This window comes from Zingiber officinale, chromosome 4B (assembly GCF_018446385.1).
Source record: "Zingiber officinale cultivar Zhangliang chromosome 4B, Zo_v1.1, whole genome shotgun sequence".
NCBI lineage: Eukaryota > Viridiplantae > Streptophyta > Magnoliopsida > Zingiberales > Zingiberaceae > Zingiber > Zingiber officinale.
Window position 1 is genome coordinate 626,692 of NC_055993.1, and position 26,302 is coordinate 652,993.

General features: G+C 36.9%; 5 protein-coding genes across 7 annotated transcripts; 2 read left to right on the plus strand and 3 right to left on the minus strand.

Annotated features, from left to right (window-relative positions):
• Positions 1 to 162: 162 nt before the first annotated feature.
• Positions 163 to 3,495, minus strand: LOC121974313 (probable protein S-acyltransferase 1). Its single transcript, XM_042525308.1, has 6 exons — positions 2,715 to 3,495; positions 2,454 to 2,630; positions 2,011 to 2,325; positions 1,693 to 1,926; positions 751 to 1,225; positions 163 to 660 (listed from the first exon to the last, which is right to left on the minus strand). Exons 1-6 carry the CDS (start codon positions 2,775 to 2,777, stop codon positions 605 to 607), a joined length of 1,320 nt encoding a protein of 439 aa, XP_042381242.1. The 5' UTR covers positions 2,778 to 3,495; the 3' UTR covers positions 163 to 604.
• A 145-nt stretch (positions 3,496 to 3,640) lies between these two features.
• Positions 3,641 to 11,956, minus strand: LOC121974314 (ADP-ribosylation factor 2-like). 2 transcript variants are annotated; one of them, XM_042525309.1, is made up of 7 exons: positions 11,795 to 11,956; positions 11,485 to 11,643; positions 10,627 to 10,697; positions 10,291 to 10,410; positions 5,479 to 5,597; positions 4,676 to 4,757; positions 3,641 to 3,907 (listed from the first exon to the last, which is right to left on the minus strand). In XM_042525309.1, the coding sequence occupies exons 2-7, from the start codon at positions 11,630 to 11,632 to the stop codon at positions 3,902 to 3,904; spliced, it is 546 nt and encodes a 181-aa protein (XP_042381243.1). In that variant the 5' UTR covers positions 11,633 to 11,643; positions 11,795 to 11,956; the 3' UTR covers positions 3,641 to 3,901. The 2 variants fall into 2 exon arrangements, with proteins under 2 accessions (XP_042381243.1, XP_042381245.1); XM_042525311.1 differs by having other exon boundaries at positions 11,485 to 11,653; positions 11,795 to 11,953.
• A 1,042-nt stretch (positions 11,957 to 12,998) lies between these two features.
• Positions 12,999 to 20,133, minus strand: LOC121974317 (60S ribosomal protein L30). 2 transcript variants are annotated; one of them, XR_006109978.1, is made up of 7 exons: positions 20,013 to 20,133; positions 16,767 to 16,900; positions 16,581 to 16,686; positions 14,768 to 14,869; positions 14,473 to 14,541; positions 14,296 to 14,396; positions 12,999 to 13,559 (listed from the first exon to the last, which is right to left on the minus strand). XR_006109978.1 is itself a non-coding variant. In XM_042525314.1 (6 exons), exons 2-6 carry the CDS (start codon positions 16,785 to 16,787, stop codon positions 14,356 to 14,358), a joined length of 339 nt encoding a protein of 112 aa, XP_042381248.1. In that variant the 5' UTR covers positions 16,788 to 16,900; positions 20,013 to 20,133; the 3' UTR covers positions 14,089 to 14,355. The 2 variants fall into 2 exon arrangements, 1 of the variants encoding a protein (XP_042381248.1); XM_042525314.1 differs by lacking the exon at positions 12,999 to 13,559 and having other exon boundaries at positions 14,089 to 14,396.
• Positions 18,505 to 20,760, plus strand: LOC121974315 (transcription factor MYB60-like). The gene is made up of 4 exons (XM_042525312.1): positions 18,505 to 19,673; positions 19,753 to 19,877; positions 19,966 to 20,095; positions 20,186 to 20,760. Exons 1-4 carry the CDS (start codon positions 19,663 to 19,665, stop codon positions 20,637 to 20,639), a joined length of 720 nt encoding a protein of 239 aa, XP_042381246.1. The 5' UTR covers positions 18,505 to 19,662; the 3' UTR covers positions 20,640 to 20,760.
• A 3,637-nt stretch (positions 20,761 to 24,397) lies between these two features.
• LOC121974316 (calmodulin-like protein 2) lies at positions 24,398 to 24,980 on the plus strand. Its single transcript, XM_042525313.1, has one exon. The coding sequence runs from the start codon at positions 24,415 to 24,417 to the stop codon at positions 24,925 to 24,927; it is 513 nt and encodes a 170-aa protein (XP_042381247.1). The 5' UTR covers positions 24,398 to 24,414; the 3' UTR covers positions 24,928 to 24,980.
• The last annotated feature ends 1,322 nt before the right edge of the window (positions 24,981 to 26,302 follow it).

The following is a 26,302-nucleotide window of genomic DNA, read 5'->3' on the forward strand; positions in this document are numbered from 1 at the left end:
TATATATACTTGCTGAATTCTTATTGAGTACCAACCTATCTTCTCATGCGGCGATCATCTCTGGAATCGGTATATAAGAAATTGTCCTATCTATTAGTGATTGCTTTTTCTTGATTCAGTGTATTGAAGATTTCTTATATGCTAGTGTAAAGGGTTTGTGGGAAACTTTTGGAGGTTATAATGAACCTGTGCCTTTCTCAGTGGCCTGTATACACAGTACAAGCTTAAAATTTTATCTGCTGAAAATGCTATAGGTGTTTGTGCAACTACAATTTTGTTGAAAAGTAGTAGGAACTATCACGGGAAACAACTACAATTTTTGGGGTTATCTTCTATCAGTGGCCTTCTTCATCTAGTCCTGGTGAAGCACTTTTCTTTGCTCTTTGATTGCTGTTAGCTAGAAGCCTTACACTTTTCATTGCTCTTTAATAGTTTGCACTTCAAACAACTCTTTGCATGCATCATTTTATTCCATTTATCAACAAAGAACAACAAATTAAATCTCTGGCAAACAACAGAAACTACAGTGCAGAATTGTACACAAGCACATCTCTAGATGAGTATTTAGTAGAAATCTACTACACAGTTAGACCTTCAATCTCACTTAGATTTTACCTTGTTCTGCAAAAGCTACCTTGGATTGAAACTCTTCAGCTAGACCTGCAACAGAGACGATACAAATTAAACTAATATAAGTTGGAGATTTTTCTCTCTTAAGAAGGATTTGCATTAGTTTATTAAAAGTGTCACCTTCGTTTGTGTGTGCTGCAATCGAGTATTCCTTGCTATAATTTTCACTTTCATCAACTTCTTCACCTGCTGTTTCTTCTGTGGAACCTCCATTATCTCCTCGATAGCTTTGCAGAGAATCAATGGAGGAACGAGGACTGTGGGCGACAGGATAATCAAGGACGCCAGAAGAATCAGCTTCATTCCTGAATTTGACATCCTCGCCCTCCTCAATCTTGTTATAATCTAAATTCCGCAGCAAGGGCGGAATGGCATCAGTCACTGGTTCTTCACTGCCCATCTCTGCTCGGCTTATGACATCGACCACTCTGATGTTTGGAGTAGAAGGCGGAGTCTCTTCGAGCACCCACGACCGGAAATCATGCATGGAAGGAGGTATCTTCGACGAAAACACATCCCTGAGGTTTCTCAAGTAGCCTCTGTTGTAAGGGTTCTCCTTCTTGTCGTAGCGGTATCGGAAATTCTCGTAAGTCGTCTGCATATCATCAGCAAAATTGCAAGCTTTGTTTGTATCCAAGAAGCCTTTCTTTTGTGTAAATTAGGGTGTAAACGAGTCAAACCGCTCGCTAACTATTTGAGTCTTGGTTCAAAAAAAAGTTTATTCCAGTTTGTTCGATTAAGTTAACGAGCCGAGTTCGAGCCCGAACCTAATTTCGAGCTCAAAAACATTATCGAGCCGAACTAAGATCGAGCTTAACAGTATTTTATTCTTAAGCTCACGAACATGTTCATTTAGAGGCTCACGAACATGTTCGTTAAAAGACTCATTTATAATTTTATTACGAGCCGAGCTTGAGCTTAAGAACTAAAGCTTAAATTGAACTCGAGCCGAACTCAATCTTAGGAATAACAAATTGAGCCCAAACTCAAATCTTTTACTGTTCAACTCAGTTCGACTCGTTTACCGTGCTATGCATATACAATCAGCTTTGATTGTAGTACCTGATTTGTGGCGATCAAGTAGAGGTGGAAAGCAGTGAGGCCGCCAACAAACCAGAAGAGGACGAAGGTGTAGAGCATGAGCACCAGAGAGAGGAGCTGGGCTTTCATGGTCTTGATGATTGATCCGTGATAATGACTTTTTTCCACGATTATGTTCAGCCAAGAAAAGACGAAGACGAAGACGCATAGAAACGTTGAAGTCCCTATGAATAACAAGAAGAACCGATAGTTTCTCTGCGGGAGAAAGAAAATACACAGAGATTAATTGAGATTAATTAGCAGGTGAATTAAGGAGTGATTAATTAATTAATTAATTACCAAGCCAATGCACTGGCCGAGCCAGGGACAGTGGTGATCGAACTTCTGCACGCAGTTGTTGCAGATGGCGCAGTGCGACGCGCGGGGCGGCCGGTAGACCATGCACGTCTCGCAATACTTCACCTTCACGGCGAACCCGTCCACCATCACGTCCTTCGTCCTCGGCAGCCTCATCCGCGGCGTCCTCCCCGTCCACTCCATCGACGGCGTTGCCGCCGCCCCATTGAACGACGACTCCTCTGCCTCCGGCGGCCGTGAGTTCCTCGGCACGATGCCCGGGTCCCTGATCGACGTCATCAGCAACGCCACCAAATCCTATACGCAGCACGAGCTAATGAATTATGCACATTCAATTCTTCCTTTACAAACACTTCCATGCGTGGATCAGTGGTTAGCGCATGAGGTATTGTCATCATGAATTAACTAATTAGTTACGGACTTACGAAAACAGTGGCGGCTAATGTCAGGACGAGAACGGGAACTGCGACACGCTTATTGTGCTTGATCTTTGTGAGTATTTGATAACAAAATGTGACGGTCGGTCCGACGATCAGGAGTACGGAAAGAAGCAGTGAGGCTGCATCTGGGCCAAACATGAATCGGCCGCCGCAAAAGAATCTCTGAAGGGAGTGGAGAAGGCTTCATCAAAATTAGCTGCGAATTAAATAGTAAAAAAGAAAAAGAAAAGGGACGAGAATTGATACGTTGTTTCCCTTCCAGACTTGATAGAGCCTCTTTGGCTTCAGTTCTTGCGCCAGCGTCGCCATGAGGGAAGGAGAAAGAGAGAGAGGGCGTTTGATGTTAATTTGATGTCTGGTTTGACAAATTTGTGGCGACGATTTCAAGCTTTAATGGCGGAGTTTTACAGGGATGATTATGATTCCAATGAGTGTTTTTAATTTTGATGCTTTCTATAGTTGTTCTTATAACTAAATAGAAGATTAATTGGGATGGGATTTGGGAGTTAGTGGGAGATGAAAGAATATAAAAAAGGGTAAAAATATCCAAAGGACACCCTAAATTAATAGAAATATCATATTGATGCTCATTTTTTTTTCTTCTAAAAAGTCAATTGAGCACCACTTATCTTGAAAATACCTCTGAATTCAATATTATTGTAGACGGTATTAGCTTCTACAATATGTACACGTTGTATAAACTAGTTACTAGTTTCTACCTGCTGTAGAAGTTAACATCTAACTTGTACAATTATAGAAATTCAATCTAACTTCTACGCTGCCAAATAATCAAATAGTATATTATAGAAGTTAATTGGTAGTTTTTACACATTATAGAAACTAGATGTTCATCAATCTACAGAGCCTTAATGTATCCTTGAGTCTTGTGTTTTATCCTCATCAATCACCATATCAACATGATAGTTCAATTAAAGTCTATTTTTTAGGAAAAAGAAACAACCAAAATATGATGCCAATAAAATGCAACAGAAAGATAGATTATGGGAGTTCCCATGAGATGTTAGGGTGACAAATTTACTACAATAGGATAGGATAAGGATATGAGGTGTCGTAATCACCTTTTACTATAGTAGAGAAAGATTACAGAAAAATTTGGATTGAATGATAATCAAAACGTTAAAGACAGGAAACTAGCACGGTACAAGTACAAATTAACTCACAAATTAGAACTTTTGAAAAACTATTATGCGCAATAATATTACACGACATTTTGCAGGCCATCACACAGAATATCTAATAAAATGTATATATATATATATTATAGAAACGTTAGAGGTAGAATAGCAAGGTAACTGATCCATGTGTAGTAGCACTTTGACTCATGCAGATAAGCATCTAGCAAAAGCGACACACTGTTGCTAACATATATGTTTTACTGATCATAGATTTAAGCTTACTAGCTCCATGCTGCTTCAAGCCTGGCGAAACAAAGACACGAATCCAGTGAGCACAAGAATACATTATAAATACGTTGTACTGCCTAAAAGAAAAAGGGAGAGAAATCTATAACTATCTTTCTATATATATAGGGCTTGGGCATCATGCTTTGTTGGCCTCTTCTTTCGGATTTATAATATGTGCTAGAGCTGGCATTATAAATGATTTAATTGAGAAAACTCCAGAATATGCCACACAATCTAAATATATAAATTGGTGATATATTGACCTGTTTACAAAACAAAATAAATTACTTTTAAAAAACTTCTATAACTTTGTGTTGTCTAATTAACTTAATTTTTTTAAAAAAATATTTAATATTAGACAAATTAAAATTGCTTTTTAAATCTATAATTTAATTTTATTATATTTTATGTAGTTTTATGTTGATCTGACACTCAGATATCAGTTAGTCACTCTGGTGTTTCAAAACTTCTTCCATTCACCTAATCATTGTCAACTGGTGTTCAGTTCAAATCATTAATTACAGAGAAATGAATACTTGTTTGATTGTTCCCTTGACTGCTCAGAACAACCTAGGAACCATTCAGTTTTATCATCAATCATTTGCTAAACTTGTATTTGGATTCTTGAAGTGGTCTGCCTGCCAAGAGATGGCGGCTTAGAAGTTCTAGAGATAAATATCTCATTTTACTACAGAACTCACCTACCCAATCTAATAATCATGTTTGGCAATTAAATAAAAGATTAGTATTCATGATCTTTCGAACAACAAGAAAACAAGCTACCTTGTTAACGATATTGTTAGAGAGCCAATCCAGCCCTTCATACAAGCCTTCACCAGATGTAGCACATGCACTCTGTATATACCTACAAAAGTATGCATTTGGCGTAAATGTTAGGCAATGCAAGAAAGGGTTGATATTTCTCTGGATCAAAGACAGCATACAATCTGTATGAGCAAAGTCAGAATCCATACAAGAAGTATAAGGCAATGTTTGTAAAGAGCAGAATATAATGGATTAGTTGGGAGACATATCGTAGTATCTCTAAGCCGAAGAGAGGGCCTTTTTGATACTTTGCAATTGATGTTGATTCATCACTCTTGCTGGCAAAGATGGGGAAAAAAAGCTCTTGAAGAGAGCTTTGGTTCATTTACATCTTGAAGGAAAAACAACAAAAAAAAACTTGCATAGAGAATATATGTGCTCATCTCTTATTTTAAAACTACCAAGTAAGGAAGCCTCCTAGTATTTGACACCTCCTCCATATAAACTCCTTTTTTCGCTTATAGTAATATTAATCAAAACCTATCATACATGTGTTCTCTTTTTCTGTCTTTTTTATCTCGAACTGAATGGTAAAGATAACTGAGACCAAAAAAAAACAGCAAGAAAAGTGTTTTATAGGTTAGACATGCATATTTTTTTGGGGTTGTTTAATTGAATGGTTATATTGCAGAACAAGCTTCTCTAAGAAAAGGGCTCAGAATTGGCTTGCCTCATGTAGTAAGTTGCAGCTTAAGAACTATGTGCACAGTAAAGAAGCACTTCTAACATATATATAAGCAAATGGTGATCAAGAGTTATACCAGTGTCGCTGCCGCAGTGAATGTAATCCAAGTTTATCAGTAATTTCAGCTGCATTCATTGCATTTGGAAGGTCTTGCTTATTTGCAAATACGAGCAACACAGCATCACGTAATTCATCCTGGGAAATAGTCAGCGATCACGTCTTTAAACAAAATTAGTAAAAGGAACCTGAAGTTTTATTTTTTTACCAAAAGGTATGGATCGTAAGCAAAAGTGACTTTAAAAATAGATACATAGGCCAGAAATTATACAGACAACCAAGTAATTCTAAGAATCATTTCCCTCATCAAAGCCAAGACAAAAAAAAAAGTCTTGTCTGAACAAGAACCAATTGGTAGATAGTTGGGGTCATGGTTCTAGCATACAGTTCCTACTAAGATCAGACTAATTATCAGACAGAACGGATCACAAGTTCTGTAAAATTATTTACCCTAAACTAAAATTATGATGAATCTCTAATTTCAAATAGATTCTGAGAAAATAAAATCTCTCAGAAATTTATGTGGAAATAAGCTAGTTTGGCAAAAGTATGACAAAGGAATCAGTATCATGTAACCTTATCAGTATCAAATTCTCATTAAACTATGACACTAATAAAAAAAATTAACCTAGATTAACCAATTAACCTTCCTGCTTAACAAGGATAAAACTTCTAGCAAATGTAAACAATTTGCATTGCTTCTAGTAGTAAGTTTTAATCTTTTGCACTATATTGTTCCATCATGGCATTTTTCTATCAAACAGACACTTGTCATGAGTAATTGTGCATTTACAAAATTTAAAAAAAGGTTCAGCTTGATTATTCATAATTTGATAAGGATCCATCACTAGATAAACAGTTTGAATTCCAACAGGAACCTCCAAAAACAGAAATAATAATAATAATAATAATAAAAATAAAGTAAAGATGCAAAAGTTTAATGAATCCATTCATTGAACATTTGTCTTAGTTTTAATGCTGACTGACAATCTAACACAACTCTCCTCCTTCATCCGAGCTTGGGACTGGTCATGACTCGTTCGTCATGGGTTTAGGGGACCAACTTAACTTAGGTAATTTAAGTAGGTCAAATGAGTATAGAAATTTAAATTTTTACCGTAGAATTTAAACTTCAAAAGTAGAACAAGCTTTAAATAGAATGCACAATGGAAGTCGTTGGACCAGATAATATTCCAATAGAGGTATAGAAATGTCTAGGAAAACAAGGTATTGAAAACTTACAAAATTATTTAATATGATTTTAAAAATAAAAAAAATATCGGATAAGTACTCTAGTTCCCTTATATAAGAACAAAGAGACGTATAAAATTGTTCAAACTATAGGGGTATTAAACTAATAAGTCATATCATGAAATTTTGGGAAAGAGTAGTAGAAAAAAGATTAAGGAGACCACGGTGATCGAAAATCAATTTGGGTTCATACCCGAAAGGTCGACAATAGAAGTTATACATCTTCTCAAGCAACTAATTAAAAAGTATTGGGAGCAAAAATAAGATCTACACATGGTATTCATTAACTTAGAAAAAGCTTATAATAAGATCCAAAGAAAAATTATATAGAGAATTCTAGAAAAGAGAGGGGTTAGTGTAACATTATCAAACTAATTAAGGATATGTATGAGCATCTAATGACCAGAGTGAAGACTTTTGGCTGATTAACTAAAGCATTTCCAATAAAGGTAGGATTACATCAAGGATCAACTCTAAATCTCTATCATTTTATACTAATTATAGATGAATTCAATGGACATATTCAAGACACAATACTGTGGTGTATGTTATTCGCAGATGATATTCTTTTGGTACATGATGTTGGTGCAACATCCCTCAGGTCAAGGTTGACCTGGGTGACCAAGCTGAGTCTTGGTTTGAGTTTAGATGTTTGACAATAAGAAATTAATTGAAGAAGAGTCAAGTAGGTCAAGGTTGACCGGATACTTGACAGGGAAGTTCTAACTGGGATGTTAGGTAGAATGGAAGTCCTGGTGAGTGAAGCCAGGCAGAATGAAAGCCCTAGTGAGTGAAGCTAGGCAGATGAAAAACCCTAGTGAGTGAAGCTAGGTGAAAGTCCTGGTGAGTGAAGCCAGGCAAGGGAAAATCCAGATGGATCAAGGATGATCGGACATCTGGTGTTGGGAAGTCCAAGTAGGTCAAAGGATCGATCAATACTTGCACGAGGAAATCTGAGATAGGTCAAAGGATTGACGGACATCGATGGAAGTCCAGTAGGTCGAGGGTGACCAAATACTTGCATGAATAGAAAAGTCCAAGTGGGTCGAAGGATTGACCGGACACTTGGTGGGAAGTCCAGCAGTCGAAGGTGACCGGATGCTAGGCGTGATGTACCAACAGTCGAGGTTGACCGGATGTTGGTTTGAGAGGCTTGGAACTTGGTTTTGGGCTAAAACCAAGTGTTGGATCGATCGATGGATCGATCCGGGAGCCGGATCGCGGGAATCGCCGTTTGAAGCGATCAAGAGCCTCCGGATCGATCCGTGGATCGATCCAGATGTTCAATCGATCGATGGATCGATTGGGGGCCCTCATGGAATGGCCGGATCGATCCATGGATCGATCCAGCGCTGAAAGCAGAGACTCGGATCGATCCGTGGATCGATCCAAAGCCTCCGATCGATTGGGAACATTCGAATCGATCGGATCCGACCGCCGACATCGATAAAGGCGCGCGTTCATTTCCTTGGCGTCTCTTCACCGATTGATTCGGATCTCTCGACTCCTCCAGACTCACAAAGCTCGGATCGCGGTTCTTGAAGAATCTTGGAAGTTCTCCAAGTCAAGAGGCGGATCAAAGCCAAGAAGAGAAGCTAGGGTTAGGGTTTATACTCATTGTAAGCTTGTATTTCTTGTATCCTTTCCCTCTCTTCTTGTATTGAGTCTTGTAGGGCTTCTCCGCCCTTGGTAGTTACCATAAAGGAGAGTTTTATTTAGTGGAGGGTGTGTGTGTTGGTGTGGATCCTTGGATTAGTCACCTCTTGTGAGGTGGATACCAAGTAAACCAACCGTGTTAGCGTTGTGTGATTGTTTCTTTGTATTTCCGCTGCACATCTTTGAAGGAACAAGCAACGCCGAGCAACGAGCGAACGCGACGAGCTATTCACCCCCCCCCTCTAGCTACTTTTGGTCCTAACACATGAGACACGTGAATGAGTAAATGTTAAACCAGAATCTTAGCGGAAAACACTAGAAGTGAAAGGTTTTTGTAGTAAAGACAGAATATATGCAATTTAAGTTTAGCAATATTAATCGTAATACGACAATTGTTAAGATAGAAGATGACGAGTTGTCTGGAACTAAGAGCTTTAAATATTTAAGATCATTTTTGTAAAATGATTAAGGGATTGAGAGAGATGTCTTACGTAGAATACAAGTAAGATGGTTAAATTAAAGGAGAGCGGTCTTACATAGAATATAAGCAGGATTGTCGAAAAGGAGGAAAGTGTCCGGTGTTTTATGTGATCTTAAAGTACCTCTAAAATTTAAAAGGAAGTTCTATAAAACGGTAGTTAAACCTACTATGTTATATGACACTAAATGTTAAACTATAACTCGAGCACATGAGCAGAAGATGAGAGTTGCAGAGATGAGAATGTTAAGGTGAATGTGTGGGGCATACGAGGATAGACATAATAAGAAATGAGAGTATTAAAGAGAATCGGAATTGCATCTATTGAGGGAAAACTCCAAGAGATACGTTTAAGATGGTACGAACATGTACTTAGATGACCAATAAATGCTCTAGTTAGGCGATGTGAAAATATGATAAATACACACATCAAATGAAAGAGAGGATGACAAAAAAAAGACTTGGTAAAATTATTTTAAGTATAGATGATATAATAGGGGACGAGCCCAATGACATTAAAGGATCCATATAGTCGACTCCACTTAGTGAGATAAGACTTGGTTGTTGTTGTAAAGCAAAGATGCAAATAGAACTCAATATCCAGATTGCCCATTCACTTCATTCAATTGAAGTAGCATCAAGTATCTACCCGATAAATAAGTACTGACCAACAGCACAGCCTAAGTGATGCATCATCAAGTTGAGTATGATGAACAAGAAATGGAATGAATCGAATTATCCATGAAAAGTTAGGTGAATAGGTAAACCATGACAAGACCAATTCATAAAAGAAAATGAGAGAAACATGTATAAAAATGACCCATAGATTCTATAATTAGAAGTGATAAATCTATTAAAGCAGAAGATGTAATAGGTAAAGAGAGGCCAAAGAAAACATTGATTATTGTAAAAGAAAGTGATTTAAATAATTTTAATATAACTAGTGATAGATGTATACAGCTCAATTTTAGATATAGGCTTCATGAAGCATACCTCACACTCAGGAAAAACACACAAACACAAATTGATGTGTAGGATCACATGGCAGACTACAACAGTCATATGTACAAACAGAACATCCTTCTTTCAACAATTGAAGAATTTTAAGTTCTACAGAGAAACAAAAAAATCGAGGGACTAATTTGCATGTTTCATTAATTCAACCCATTTCTGAATCCAATAGCTTTAAACATTAAAAGAAGATACGTTTTTTTTTTGCCTCAATGGCATACCTATGGGTTACAACTAACTTAAGGTACAATCAGGTAGACCAAAATTCAAAAAGGATGGATAATAACTAATGAAGCCAATTACACAAAGTGTTGAACATACAATTGTATCAACCACATCTAAGCCAACCAATTTCAAATCATAATAAATAATCATATAGCATGACTGTTGAATTATAGCACTTATTGTGGTTGTCAACAAATCAGGTTTTCTCACCTCATTAAGCATCCTATGAAGTTCATCCCTTGCCTCTGCTATACGATCTCTGTCATTGCTGTCAACAACAAAAATAAGGCCTTGAGTGTTCTGGAAGTAGTGCCTCCACAAAGGTCTGATCTGTTTTAAAGAAACAACAAACAAAAGGGCAAAAAATTAGACCTAGAATAGCATTACAAAAGCAATGTCAAGCTTCCATAGAATTCCAAAGTTTAGATTCTGTTATGTAGTTATGCTCTCAACTTTAAAAGACCTCCATAAGTGCATAGATCTTCCTCATCATATAGTGCAAAGCTTCAGCAAGTAAAACACATGCCAACTACAGAAGAAAATTACCTTGTCTTGGCCACCAACATCCCAGACTGTGAAACTAATGTTCTTATACTCTACCGTCTCCACATTGAACCCTGAAATAGAAAAGCAGACTTTGTGCCTAAATCCAAAAAATAGTGGTGAAATTTATATACTTTCACATCAACAAGACTAGGCAATTTTACACGCAAAACTAATTGTAACCGCACGACTGAATTGCAATCTTGCAACAAAAAAGCACTGCTAACTTAAAAAGTCAGAGGTATGAGCTTTGTAATGACAAACTTTCAACACCAAGCCTAACTTAAACCATCTGCTGGGGATAGGTGGAAATTTTACCAGAAAGTAGTAATGGAGTTGTAGGGTGGGAAATTAGATGAGATAGGGTAGGTTTTTAACTTCTCATTGCTGCCCCACGTGGGCAACAGGAAGAGATAGAGTAGGTTTTTAACTTCTCAATCCTACTTACATGGGAAGCAGACCTCATTTACACTATAAGGTGTGGAATGCCAAGGCGCCCCAAATAGAACAGGTCAATGTGGATTTTAATGGGGGAGGGTCAAATTCTGATACCTAATGTTAGTTTGTAATTAATCTATGCCATAAAACACACAAATAAAAAAAAATACTCATAAATCAAACTATTTCTCCATTATACATCAAATAGTTTTGACTCAAATTTCCATCCAACTAAATCCTAATTAAACTGCCAATTGGACTTAATCTCATGATACAAGCAGCGTTTATACGTAGTTTGACCAAGTCTCAACAATTAATTAGCAATATCACATCAGAGTCCAGCTATGGCATTGAAACTAGTATGAGAGTGTAAAAATTGAACACATGGCAATCGAGTAAACAAGAGAGGAAACAGATGCTAACCGATAGTGGGGATGGTGGTAACGATCTCTCCGAGCTTGAGCTTGTACAAGATCGTAGTTTTACCGGCCGCGTCAAGCCCGACCATCAAGATCCTCATCTCTTTCTTCGCAAAGAGTCGGCTAAACAGCTTCGTAAACGTAAGCCCCATCCTCTTCAAAGCTGAAAAACTCTAAAAGATATCCAATTTAAGAAACCCTTCGCTCTATCTATAATCCACCCAAACAAAAAGCAGAGAAATGTAGAGAAAATCCAGCGGAAAAGATCAAACGAACTCCGAGAAGACGAGAACGCATCGATCAACAACAGTTACCTAAATAAATTTTATCCAAGACGAGAGGGTTCTCCTCGATCAAGGAAGGAGGCGCTGCGGAGAAATCGAACTCGCACGACGCCCGCCTCCACCACCAGCAGCGGCCGCCTCTATATCCTCCAGCGCCTGGAAGCGGGTCCGCGGAACAGGATGCGATCGCGCGTCGACCTTACGCGCCGCGAATGGTCCCACCTCTTGCATTTTGCCCACGTGACCCAATGACGGACCTCCATCCCGCATCGCATGGCTGACGCATTGGTCAAATCTCGTGCTCCGGATCGGATCCGCAACTTGAGGAATCCGATTCGGATCCGTCTTTTTGAAGTCCAACCATATCATCTCAACGCAATTGATTCCGTTATCTTGCGGACCGTAAAAAAAATCATTTCGCCTCAAGCAATAATGCGTCTTTGTGTTTTATGTATTTAAAAATTGAGTCTTAATTTTAATAAATTAATGAATAAATTTTTTTAATGAGTAGTTATCTAAGAATGTTAAGTTAATAAATTGTTAATTATGAGCACTTCCGATTTATTTTGATGATAAAATTTTCTATGAGATCGAATAAGACATCTTCGAAATTAATCAGTATAAATTAGATACCTATATCATTAAAAAAAAAAAAAAAAAAAAAAATCAGTGGGGTTGAATTGTCCACCTCCACAATTAATCGGTTAATTAGACATTTGGATTAAAAATATAAAATAATTTTTTTTTCTGGAGTGAAAATCTGAGCTCCATATGGGATAGATCCGTGGACTTATCACTCAGGGTTCAGCTCACTTGGTCTTATAAGCTTGATCTTTTCTCACCTCCAACTGAAATTCAAATCAAAATCGTTTTATTTGGTATCTTTCAGTCCAAAGAATCTTGGACTTGTGTTTTTTATCTTGTTCTCTTGAATGTGGCTTAAATCTCCAACCCTTCAACGAGATCTATATCAACTTGTTTATATTTGTACAATTTATACAAATAAATAAATACATATTGACCTGTAATAATTCACCACATGACTAGCTCTAATATTAATTATTAAACCACACTGTTGGAGTATTGTGAGAGAGTCAGTTGGTGGTGGGAATACTCAAATGAACATTCACATGACCACTTTGCCATTTCTTCCGACTGCCAAAACCATACTAAGCTTATGTGATCTAACCCTAATTAACTTTAATTTTTCACTTTTATCAATACGACATGTATATAACCTTGTAGTAGCTAAAGAAGCTTCAACTTAGCATGAATTGTAATTCATAATTCACTTTTACTCCCCATATTAATTGCCTTAATCCTCTCTTCACATGCCATGTCTTTCTACACTATGAAAGCTTATATAAACCAACTACCACGCAGTACTCACCGTGCCATGCCATTCGACTACTCCGTCATGATAACCAAATCTGTCACCCTTCTCTGTGCTCTGCTTCTGCTGCTCCATTTCTTCCTAGGGATCCCTTCGCCGTCTCTAAGGGAAGTGGAGACCAGAATTAGGGCGAGGAAGCTGGTGCAGACTGTGAAACGAGGAGCCACTGTGAGCTTGGGAGGGGTTCATGGAGTGCTCAAGGATCCGGTGGTGGAAGTCAGTGCGAGCCTGAGGAAGTTGCCACCCAGCAAGTCAAATCCAAGCCACAACAAGGAGAAGAACTAAAACTCTCGTCTTCAATAATTTTGTAGTGAGTTTTTCACTTTTCCAAAATTTTTCCATCTTTTTGGTTGTCTTGGAAGGTTAGTGTAGACTTGATGATGTTTTATGAACCATTCGTAGCTGAAATGGAAGGTCTGTAATGTTAGCACAGTGAGTTTTTTCACCATCTATAAATTAGTACTTCAATGCAATGTCATGGAGCCTGTTTCAAGATCTCAGTGTTCAAGAGAACAATAAGAGAAATGATAAAAAAAATTGAAAGTTCAAATCTCAAATAAAATGAATACATCAAACCTCTAGGATTAATCATGCAGAGCTCGAATTATTTAAAAAAATTACATTAGTCCAACTAATTAGATCTAAGCATTTTCTATCATGTGCAGTCTTAAGAGGCTTCCACATGTCATTTGTCTTCTTGAATGGATACTCCACTAGTTTTTAGGCCTTGCAGATAATCAAATAGACTCAAAAGTAAGTTAACAAAACAAGGGGAATGAATATAAAGGGAAAGTTAAAATTAATATATATAAAATAACAGCCAATAATTTGTGTTAGGGCTGCATGATCCATACGCAGTGTTAGAATTGCTATCCTCTTATATGTTCTACCAATGAAGCATTTAATTAATAAAGCCCACGTCTAACACAAATGACAAACCAGTTCATTAGCATATATTCTCATATTATCGCATTGAAAAGCAGAGAAATAACCCTAAGATGAGTTAGGTCAGATGCTTAAATCTAGCAAGGCGAATGATTGACAAACGCAAATCATAAGGAAACAACTGTAATATCTTGTGATGCTTCAGAATCAAAACTAGATCATAAATGCAAAGAAGGGCAAGGGGATGGGATACAGATGAGCAAAGGAATAAAATCCTCGTGAGGAATGACAATTTCATCAACTTTTTCCTCTCTCATTGCTCGCCAGGGATGCTCTTGATGATGTCCGAATCACCTGAAAACCAAAATTTCAGAACGCAGATGAAATGCCTGTATAGAAAGATGAAATAATTAATGGATCAACAAAGTACCAGGATCAATAATGCTGAGGCAGCACACACGGAAATATTTGCCACATGCTGTTCCAAGATCAACGTTATCTAGACGAATGAGAGTAAAGGTATCAAAACGCAAGGAATATATCATGCTATAAAAGAAAGAAAATGGCGCAAAGAAAGAAAATGGCGCTAAAAAATTTTAAAATCTTCTTCTATCTTCTATGTGACTGAAACATATTTAGAACCTACCAAAAACATATATTTATATCTCCTAAAACCCCAACGGAGAGAGATATAAAAGTAAATTTTTTGAGGCAAGAATACTTACTCCCATTAAAATGGTGAACCCCAACCTTTGCCAACATTGCATAGTACTCAATTTCTGACTTGCGCAGTGGAGGGCAGTTATTAGCAATTATGATCAATTTCCCTGTTTTGATAGAATGAGAAAAAAAAATCGAGTAAATTCCTAAATGAATAGCATCTAAAAAACAGACATGAAGAGCATTCATAACTGCAACAGAAATGACATTGTTGTAGCAAAATCTGTGAACTTAAACATTGAAGTGTTATAACTAACAAAAATATGTGAACCTGAACAACATGCATGAAAATTAAATAAACAGTAAATAATTCGGAGTGCCGTAACTAACAAAAGCACTATAACCTCAACAACATTGGGCATGTAAATTCACAGGCACAAGGTAACAGACACCGACCACTCCTAAGTTAAGTTCATATCATGATAGCATGATTAATAATGATTCCAACATGTTGAATCATTCAAACATGAGATCAACTTGTAAATCATTACTGAGCTATTGCTAACAACCGGCAACCAAAAGTAGTTTGAGGAACTCAAAAATAAATGTGCGACTGTCGAAAAATACTTTAGTTGTCACCAAAATTGAAACAGGTTTAATAAGAGTGAAAAGAAAGCTGAAATATATGAGCCAAACAACATAGTTGATAAGAAGAAAAGAAACATTCTCAGAAACAGTTCAAAATAAAAGGTACTATTGGATACAACCAAGATATGCAGTATACCAATACATGGATAAAGATTCGAAATTTAGATGCTAACTTACTAAACATTTAAGATCCTTGACAAGTTACCAGCAGAAATCCAAATATTTTTTTTGTTAGGCACACAACTCAACTTGTAATGTTATGCATGCTAGCAAGAATACATTTATGTGATGGATAGGACAGAGGCATATCTCATAGAAACATTGTTTTCCATATTTTCTGGTATTAAAAGTAGATACACCAATCTGGAACCTACCTATTAAATTGAACAACTAGGGACAATAAAAAGAATTAATCGGGAATGAGGAATGAAGTTTCTAACACCTATCAGATTGTACCTTTTGTAATCAAAAGCAGTTTCACCAAAGTAATCAAATAATACAAAGCCTATTTATTCTACAATAGGACAAAATCTACCCAACTAGGGTGTCTTACAAATTACTACGACCTAAAATAAGTAAATGATGATTAACACAAACTTAGAGCAAATGTCAGAAGATAAATGAAGTTTAAAACATAAACTGCTTTGAGTCTATGCTAAGTGAAACAGTGAATTATGAAATTATTCCAATTTCCAACTACCAGTAGACTATCAAGCAATGAAAGCAACTGTTAATTGTTCATTTGCCCTACCTGTTACTCAGCTTCAAATTGCGTTCAGATAAATATCACGAATATTACTGCATTAACAATACACAAACTCCTGGTTCTGGTTGTATAGGATGTGTATCCGTGCATTTATTAAGAGATCCATCATGTGATATAAAAAAATGAAATTATGTTTTGCCTATAGCAGATTCTCCTAGACATAGAAAATAAATTTGATATGAAACAAAGAAGGAAAAGGCAAAATTTAGATCGATAATTGCAATCAACTTGAGGTATCATTTAACTGACACAAAGCCTAACTCACTCAAGTCCCAATTTCTCAATGCAGGAAAACAAGCAATACAATATTCAAACCCAAAGAAGAAACGCCTTGCAACAAAGTCAAACCAATTGTCAAATGCAACAATATCATCCCCATTCGTGGAAAAATAACCAACTTAACTACAAATTCTTCGTATGAACTATGCAAACAGAGGAAAACTGTAATAGGAAGAAAAGAACACCTTTAGAGCCGCGGAGAGATTTGAGAACCGTCTTGTATCCGAGAGTGTACTTGCCGCTCTTCATAACGAGAGCCAATCTACTGTTAATGCTCTCAGCGTTCTTCTTCTGCACGGATGAAAACGATCAGATCAAAGCATCGAAAACCCATTAAAAAAAAAAGGAAAACGCCATCGACTGGAACCAACCGTCTTCTTGACGGGCGCCATGAAAACTAAAGGGGGATGCGACGAAAGCAAGCGAGGAGTGTGCAGTGGCAGCAACGCGGAGTCCTAGGGTTCTTGGAGAAGCAATATATATAGCGACACCAGGACCGTTCGTTCTTGGGTTGATTTATGATTTGGCGACGTGTAATAAATCCATATAACAGCGTTTAGAAACGAAAAAAAATAATACATGCTACCTTAACTCCCCGGACCAGTCCTATAGATAATGCAGAGAGGATGAATTATAAAAAAAAAAAAAAAAAAAAAAATTCAATTTTTTCAATTCTAATTAAAAATAATTATAATAATAAATGAAAATAATAACTTATAGACGAGACATCAAATTTACTTGGTTACAATCTAAATGATTATTAATTCAAGATCAATGAAAGTACTAAAAGAAAAACTCTTTCGTTGATTCAATCGTAATTGATTGTTAATCGTAATCGTGAATCAGTCATAATTGGTTGTGATCTCTCTTTAAATTCATAGCTCTCCAGGTTATAGTTTAAGTTGACAATGGCAAATGGCCAAGTAACCTAACGCCGAGTGAAGACGACTTTCGAGTAGTCTGGACTTCTCATCGATTGCTACAGTTATTTTTTTTTTTTAAATGCGAATAGGAATGTCTAAGAAAACTACATCGGCAATTGATCAAAGCGGTTTTAAAGTTTAGAAATTCTTAACACTATGTTTGAATGGGAATGAAAGAAGATTTGAATGGGAATGAAGTGAGATTCAAAGGGAAGGATAGAAAAAGATAAATTAGGGTGTAAGGAAATAGATCATTTGAATATAAGGAAGGATAAAAGTTTTTTCATCTATTTCCTAAACAAGATTAAAAGTTAATTTTTTTTTCTGTTATTTACATTTTTTTTTTTTTTTTTTTTGACCTCTTCCCAAATAGACCGATCATAGTTAAATTTTTTCGAAAAGTAATTTCGATTATATTTATCACGTTAACAGTTTGATTTTTTTTTTTTTAAAGCATCCGTGCCCCATCAATCCGAGCCACCCAAACGTCACATCGAGCTCCTGATAAAAGACACGCATTCTAACGGGATTTCAACAGACTAAAAGAAAAAATTTGAAAACCGATTCTTCTCTAAAGAAGATTGGTCGAGATTTCAACATAGCATAGCATGAATATAATGTTCACGCAACACTGTGTTACTACTGGTTGAGCTATCGTACATCTTTGATTTAACATCAAATAGCAAGTATAAAAAAAATAAAACAAAACTCACTATTTATAGGTTGTCTTTTTACAGCCTTGAAATCTCACTTTGCCTGTCCCAAATATGAAAAGATGATCTGTCAGATAAATGACTCCACAGATTAGACGAAGATTCTATGTTAACATAATGTCAAAATAATGTCAAAATAGGAAAGGAGTCTCAGTATTGATCTTTCGACGTTCAAATCAGTATTCAATACGGAAGAAAAAAATAATAAATAAGAACTGTAGCAATGAGCGCGTAAACTAATAGAATTTTGTATATCTTCGCATGTGGATGGACACTCTTTTTATAATATCACTGTTGCATTATGCACGCATCTCAAAGTATTAACATATTTCCCACAATACTATTGAAAAATGACAAATCGTAAAGTAACTCTGACACTTGTCCTATGATAGGCGTACAAACCTCTACATGCGATCTAACAGGATAGAAGCTTTGAAAGCAGGATGTAACTACATGATGTCCTCTGTCATTTCTAGCACCAACTTCCAAAGAAGTATGATATAATAGGTGTTTGGATTACACTGTAGGTCGGCAGATCGTTGCTCGGCTGAGAAATCGTCAACTCGATCTCACAAAATGCAACCAACAACTCGTTCTCTGTTTGGCCCTTCCTTTTGCCGAGGAGACGAGTCTGATTGGCCTTTAGGCCCCATCGGCTAGGACAATGAGCCGGATAATTTAATACTTAGCTCCAAATCTTGTCCGTAAGTTACGGAGGGCGACTGCTTTGAAGGTTCGGTCAATCTATCATGTCCAACGAGCGATGCGAGGCCCTATCGACCCACATTGTCCGGTTAACGATTTTAAGTCGATATGACCCTATGTCTGTTTGACTCTGGCTTCCAGATCAACTGGTACTCTCTATTTTGATCCATCGTTTTATGGAGACCCATCTTTGTCACCCCGCCATAATGTATGTTTTGTGAGGGAACAATTACATGTAAAATAGAAAGAGGTAAGTGCATAATCGGAAATAAATAAGTCCTTTTTGAGAAATCAAAAACTGTGTTGCATCCTTTGAGGATTTCAAATTTTCCGTGCGCCCTTTGGCAGCTCGCCGAATGCTGATAGATACCCCCATCGCCACTGAGTCAGCAGCGACCCTAGAGATCTCACATCAGTTGCTATCCAGCAATGAAGATGAAGCCAGGACAACGATCCAACTGAAGCTCAGCCAAACGTACTTCTACACCCACGTGATCCTACCAAAGCCCAACTCAACCATGAAGTAAATATGTCTATCTGTCTAGAATGAACGATCTGCCGATTTTTAACTTCATACACAATCTAAAAGCCTTTCTATTACCTTGCTTGTTGACTGACATCTTGCAGCTGCTACACATGATACGAACTTCATGGAGCTAGCTAGTGTGGCCCCTGAGGCCTTGACAGAGATGAAACGGCGAGACTGGTCCCTCGCAGCAACCAAAGCGGCTAGGACTTTAAGGCAGCGCACGCTTGGAGTCAAGTGCAGCTGACTCACTGTTCCAATCATTTTGATGCCTCATGACCTTCTAGCATTAATTGGGAGGTCCTCTCGATCCAAAAAGAGGAGATCGAAAAGGCAGACCTTGATGGATCATGTGATACTGCAATCTGACTTTGCTTGAGAAAAAGTAGTAGAGCAGTAAATGAGACAGAGGTATCTAGATGTTTCAAGCCTTTCTTCCTATATAAATTCTCTCTACTGTTGGGCAAAGTGGATAGCTAGCCATGAGCAGGTCTCTGTGTTGTGATAAGGTCGGCATCAAGAAGGGTCCTTGGACTCCTGAAGAAGACATCATACTTGTCACCTACATCAAAAAACATGGCCCTGGGAATTGGAGATCAGTTCCTACCAACACTGGTGAGTTGCTCGTTTAATTTAATTTTCCAATATGAATCTGTAAGTTGGTTTATTTAATTTGGTTCTTGTTGATGTTCTTGGATTCCAGGCTTGATGAGATGCAGCAAGAGTTGTAGGTTGAGATGGACTAATTACCTCAGACCGGGAATCAAGCGAGGGAATTTTACTCCACGTGAAGAAGGATTGATCATTCATCTTCAATCAATGCTTGGCAACAAGTAGATCTTTTTTTTCTTTCTTTCTAAACATCTTTGTTTTTGATTCGACAAAATGTTGATCAAAGCTTGATCCTTCCCTGACGAATTAAGGTGGGCAGCAATAGCTTCATACCTTCCTCAAAGAACAGACAACGACATCAAGAACTACTGGAACACTCACCTGAAGAAAAAGGCCAATCAAGCTAGGAATCCTGGTGTCTCTGCTCTGCCCATGACTAACCTCAGCTCCTCGGCTTATGCTTCGAGCGCAGAGAACATCTCGATGCTTGGCTCGCGAAAAGCCAATCCCTTGCCAGATCAAGATTACGAGTACCAGAGGATCCAAGAATTCACAACCTTTGGTCCATTGAAAGAGCCAAGAAGCATTGCATTGCAGGGACAAACCTCCACTGCAGTCCCACTTTGTGATGATGGAAAGCAGCGATCAGAGACTGAGAACAATCATCCTTTCACAGTGCTAGAGAATTGGCTTCTTGATGAGGCTGAAGAGCAGGTCGATATCGCGGGCCTATCGACCGGTCTTTGCGTAGATGGAGTGTACTGATTGTTGCTATCATGGTTAGATCATCCAGCCAATACTTGCTACTAAACCATGCTCTAAGATAAGCTTGTTTGGATAGTTCTTGATCGCTCATGGAATTTTACTAAAACTTTCTTGATTCAAATCGTCAGCAAATGTTATAACTAACAAGATTAAACACAAAAATCCAAAGGAAAAGGAAGGTGATTGATGCGGTGATACGGAGAGTCATCAAGTGCGGGGTCAACGGTCGACGTAGCAGTTAAAATCAAGGTAGTCAAACGTCAACGAACCCACGGGCACCCCAAAAATGGGCCGAGCGGAGGTTGATTTCAACTGCTGATCAGGCTTGAGGGGTCCGATCGGCCAACAAGTTCATCAAAGCAGATTGCTCATCCGGACGGGTCATATAGAAAGAACATCAGATGACGCACAATTGACCAAGCGAGTACTGAGCCGATCGAAGCTCATGTCCAATCGGGTTAGAAACAATCGATCAAACCAAACTATAATGATCGACCTGGCGGGGAGTTCCGGCTGAGCGGCTATCCCACTCGGCCAAATAGTAGAACTCCACGCATATCTCATAATATCCTCTTAGGAGATAATGTTGCTGATAATAAAAATAATAAAACTTATATTTTATTAATAAAAAAATAAAACTTATATTTTTAAAAGTAAAATTATTATTAAAAATAATAATAATAATTTAAATATTTTAAAATATATTTATTTAATATGATATAATTTCAAGATGATTGAATGAATGATAAAACCTATAAATAATGAGAGTTGATGTTAAAAAAAATGTGAATGAAAGAAGAATATTATTATAATAAGTATATGACAGGGAACCTCATATTTTTTGATGAGATGATGGATAATAACGATGATATACTGTGGATGCTCAATTCCAATCGAGATAGTCAATTTTATTGACTTGAATGGTTTAGACCATCTAATTAATTAGTTCGATCAAACCAATAGGTGGTGGACTCATTTGATCCATGTGGGTTGAGCGGGTCAATTAATCGAATTCGAGTATATCCATATATTTAAGTGGAGTAATCAATTTAATCATAATCTGACGATATCAAACAGACTCGTCAAGTAATTGTCTTAACTTGTTCGATTGACTTAGTTTAGAGTAGAATTCTTTTATTTAAGTGTTAAAAAAATAATAAATTTTAATATCATATCCAAACGTTAAACATAACCTATTTCCTTTAAGCATATATTTTATACATAAATTATTCTTCATAAATAAATTGAGCTATACCTAGTCTTCATGGCTGCGATCTTATCTCTACTTCCACACATCATCTTGCAGTTTCATATCCATATTTGTTTACAATATAAAGTAAGATCCAAATTTCCACATCTACTTATTTTACAAAAAAAAAAAAATTATTAGATAAACTCGGAGACAATAAGATAAGACCTTTGAATGGGGCATATCAATCTACGGTGGATCAATTATTTATAAGATAGAGCGGGTTAATCTATTATCTCGGTGAATTAGAAAATTTCTAATCCAATCCAACTACCGATTACAAGTTAAACGGATCAACCATGTGCCACAAAAAATAAATAAATAAAATTATAATCCAATCCATTTAAATTATTTAATACATCCTATCCTAATTGAGGGTCTCTATTTCCACACATATATCATTTTGTAATTTCATATCCATATTTGTTTACAATATAAAGTAAGATTCAAGTTTCCACATCTACTTATTAAAAAAGTGTATTGGATAAACTCGGAGACTTTTGAATCGGTCTAGTCAACATGTAACTAGTCTAGTCAATGCAAGTCATTGTTTAGCTCTTTCTATATTTCTTTCCCAGACCACAAATTTATAAAGACTTCCAGTTTATTTTTTTTTTTTTTTTGAACATTTTAAATTCCATGGATTAAGTCAATTCAAGTCAATTGTGGATTTAGAATTACGTAATCATCATCCCCACGATGAGTAGCTTACGCTCTTTCTTAGTTCGAACCGGTAGAGCTCCTACTTCCCTGTAACTGAACGGCCCCTAACCATGCACGTCAATAGTCAATACACTATAAAAAAAAAAAAAAAAAAAAAAAAATTTAGGGACGAATTCTCTAAAAAATTTCGTCGCAAAATTTTTTACCACGAATATTACAATAAAAGTATATTCATCGCAAATCAATCGTTGCTAAATTTTAGAACGAAAAAAAAAATCCATCCCAAATTTGTGACGAACTATAATTTTCATCACAAATTTTATTACAAATATATATCGTATAGTGTCTTCAAATTTGGAACAAAAATAGAATTTCATTTTGAATTAGGGACAAATTCTGATTTATCCCGAATTTAGGATGAATTTTGAGTCGTCCCGAATTGACGTTTGACTGAGAAGGAAGAAAACATTAGAGCACGGAATGGAGAGCATCTCCAACCAACATTGACGAGTTACATCCGCTAGTCTCATATTGGAGTTGCAACTGTTAGAAATGGTCGAACTAATAGATCGGAGGGGTCCGACTCAGTAAGGATATTCTTGGTCAGAAATATTCTTGTGGCCCGAGCGCACCATATTGAGGACATTCATGATTGGAATATTCTTATAGCCCGAGCGCACCATATTGAGAACATTAATGATCAGAATGTTCTTGTGGCCCGAGCGCACCATATTAAGGGCATTCATGATCGGGATATTCTTATGGCCCGAGCGCACCATATTGAGGACATTTATGATCAGAATATTCTTATGGTCTGAGCACACCATATTAAGGACATTCATGATCGGAATATTCTTGTAGCCCGACCGGATAAACCAAGCCATATAGGCCACATTATATAGCTAATGATATATTGGGAATTTCATTATGTTGTCATTGTATTTGCTATAGTTATTTTTTTTTTTATTGTTTGCTTATTTCGTGGTCTTACTATTACTTCCTTAGTAAGAAACTTAGAACATCCACGTTAATTTTCCTATTCAAAATGCATATTTTAAAATAAAAAAATTATTTTATTAAATTCAGATATTTATTTTTCAATACACCATATATCATTATCAGCATCCCTATTTCTTCTCTTTCCTATATAATATTAGGGAATGGAATTCATTTATTAAATTTAGAGAAATATTGTTCATAAATGTATAATTTAAAAAATAAATAGAGTAGTTGATGTAAAGATTTTTTAATTATCCTATTTAAAATTTAGGGTAAAATCATTGAATAGAATATTTGATGTGGATGTGTTTTATAATCGTGGATATTTTTTGGGTAGGGAAATTTTACTTTGGCCAATACACTTTAATAATTAATTAGGAAATACATTTTTTTTTCCTTCTAAACATAAATCTTAAGTAATTTAACAATGTAATAGGAGCAAAAATAAAAGTTTTTTTTTATAATGTTCCTTTAAATGTCTTAAAACATAAAATTGTTGGATCCTTGATCCAATCGTTGGCATCATATATATGAAATAATTATGTATTGCCTGCGAAACATAAGTAGAGTTTTATTATAAATATCCTTCAATTACATAAACTAATAATTCTTATAATTTGCACTGTATATCAAATATTGTAGTAAAATATTGAACAATAATGGAGCATTAATTTAAAACACATGTGACATGATGCATGCATGTTCTAGTTCAATTCATGGTAATTGCATGGAAATTTCACAATTTATTTGATACGTGGAAGTCACACACCACAGAAATTTCCCTGCACTTGCAAAAGCCCTTTCATTTGCTATATATTTGCCTCAAGGTCGACATACCCTAGAGGCTTTTGAATATCCCTTGCAATGGTTGACAAAATGCTCATCTCAGGCCTTGTGAACACACTTCTTGTGTACCACAAAAACCTCTTCAAAACCTTCATCCTCCCTTTCTTCAAAAATATTGATGGAGGAGAAAAAGAGACCAAGAACTTGGAGCGGCCGAGGTGCCATGACTTGGTACTCTCCGCCGATGAAATTGGAGTCGTGGTTCACCGACTCGGCATGCCACAGAGTAAGAAGGATGAGGAAGGAGAAAGCAATGGAGTAGCGGTTGAAGGAGTTATGGATGTGATCAATGAGCTACTTGAGGAGAAGAATGCGAGCGTGGAGGAATTGAGGCAGGCATTTCGGGTGTTCGACATGAATGAGGATGGGGCAATAAGCCCGGGCGAGCTCTGGTGCTTATTGCGGAGATTGGGACTGCAAGAAGGGCTCAAATTGAGCACTTGTGAAGCCATGATTCGAGCCTTTGATGAGGATGGAGATGGAACCATAAATTTTAAAGAGTTCACTTGCATGATGGAAAATTCCTCATAAATTGTTACTTGAACTTTTTCTGATTAAAAAAATAGATCCTAGTTTATCTTATTTCGAATAAGAAGTGTATGTGCCTCAATTATCCTATAAAAACTCATGAATGTAGTCGTTTCCCTTTTTTTTTCTTTTTAAAAATGATTTTTACATTTTATTGTCATCAAAATTTGAATCCAATATTTTAAAAAATTAATATTTGTTGAATAGAGGTAGAGTTCATTTTATTTCAAAATATATATCTTTACAAATTAATATTTGTTCACTACATTATATATTATTATTCAATAGAAGCTTTTAAATTTCAAAAGTCATTGTTTTTGGAAATAAAATTATTATTTTCATTTTCTTTGAAATAATTATTGAAGTATTTTCTCCAAACATTATTATCTTAAAGTTGTAAGATTAATTACAAATTGTTTTTTTTTAAATTTTAATACAATGATTTCAACTACTTCAACAATCACTGTAATATATATATATATATATATATACTCTGTACTTTTGTTTTTTTTTTTGTTTTAAGAAAATGATAAACCTAAACAAAGTGACATAGTAACTGATCTTGTCTGAGCTCTAAGTCGATAGACACTGGGGATGTGGCGTTCTCCGTTATTCTTTGGTGTTGACATAGACCTCGGGTGAACTTGTAAAGAAGCCGAACCGGGAGGGGTTTCTCGGCGACAATCCTCCGACGCTCAAGTCAAGCAGCGAAGAAGAGAAGCAGAGTAACGCTACTATAGCTACAGTGATCAGGATTACATACCTCCGTCGAAATCTGGGGTTCCTTATATAGGACCCCGGGGAGACACGGGCACGCTTTTCGATACGTGCACGCTTCCCTAACCATACCTCCATATGGTTGTGTCAGAGAAGTACGCCTGACGTTGTTCCGCAATCGTCCAAGCATATCCCGAATATGACGGTCGAAGTTTCCACCGTACGATATTCTGTCCACTCCGGCCGCCGACCATGCTGTTTGTCGACGGCAGATGTCTCAAGGACGAAGCTACCAATTGTCCTTTTTGTCTCCTAGCGCTCTTATCTGTTCCCGGGCCGAGCGGACCAGCCGCTCGGCGCTCATGGCCTCCGGGAAGCCCTGTTCACGTGGTCGGTTGAGATTGCACCTTATTATCCCGTGGCTCGGCCGAGCGGCCTGTCCGCCCGGCCCATAGGCCTTTTTACCTTGAGCATCGGAAACTCGACCCCTGGTCGAACTGTCTTTCGTCCGGTCCGGGAAACCCTTGGCCAGATGTCCGGTCGGGCTGGATGCTTGGTCGGCCCCGTCACTCCGCTCGGCACGTCCTCTGGCTTGACCCTCTTGACCATTGACCTTCACGCATCGTTGACCTCTTGCCAACGAATGATCCCCGTCCTTACT

What these genes read in the sequence shown, in the direction of transcription:
- LOC121974313 (XM_042525308.1), bottom strand. Translation starts at nt 2,777, where the DNA reads ATGGCGACGCTGGCGCAAGAACTGAAGCCAAAGAGGCTCTATCAAGTC. An exon ending in AAGTCTGGAAGGGAAACAAC is followed by an intron (nt 2,631 to 2,714) that starts GTATCAATTCTC and finishes CACTCCCTTCAG; the next exon opens with AGATTCTTTTGCGGCGGCCG. An exon ending in CATTAGCCGCCACTGTTTTC is followed by an intron (nt 2,326 to 2,453) that starts GTAAGTCCGTAA and finishes TGCTGCGTATAG; the next exon opens with GATTTGGTGGCGTTGCTGAT.
- LOC121974317 (XM_042525314.1), bottom strand. Translation starts at nt 16,787, where the DNA reads ATGGCGCCCGTCAAGAAGACG. An exon ending in GGTTCACCATTTTAATGGGA is followed by an intron (nt 14,542 to 14,767) that starts GTAAGTATTCTT and finishes TCATTCGTCTAG; the next exon opens with ATAACGTTGATCTTGGAACA. An exon ending in CCTCAGCATTATTGATCCTG is followed by an intron (nt 14,397 to 14,472) that starts GTACTTTGTTGA and finishes TTTGGTTTTCAG; the next exon opens with GTGATTCGGACATCATCAAG.
- LOC121974315 (XM_042525312.1), top strand. An exon ending in ATCAGTTCCTACCAACACTG is followed by an intron (nt 19,878 to 19,965) that starts GTGAGTTGCTCG and finishes CTTGGATTCCAG; the next exon opens with GCTTGATGAGATGCAGCAAG. An exon ending in CAATCAATGCTTGGCAACAA is followed by an intron (nt 20,096 to 20,185) that starts GTAGATCTTTTT and finishes TGACGAATTAAG; the next exon opens with GTGGGCAGCAATAGCTTCAT.
- LOC121974316 (XM_042525313.1), top strand. Translation starts at nt 24,415, where the DNA reads ATGGTTGACAAAATGCTCATCTCAGGCCTTGTGAACACACTTCTTGTG.
- LOC121974314 (XM_042525309.1), bottom strand. Translation starts at nt 11,632, where the DNA reads ATGGGGCTTACGTTTACGAAGCTGTTTAGCCGACTCTTTGCGAAGAAA. An exon ending in TACCACCATCCCCACTATCG is followed by an intron (nt 10,698 to 11,484) that starts GTTAGCATCTGT and finishes TTTCTATTTCAG; the next exon opens with GGTTCAATGTGGAGACGGTA. An exon ending in TCACTGCGGCAGCGACACTG is followed by an intron (nt 4,758 to 5,478) that starts GTATAACTCTTG and finishes ATACTTTTGTAG; the next exon opens with GTATATACAGAGTGCATGTG.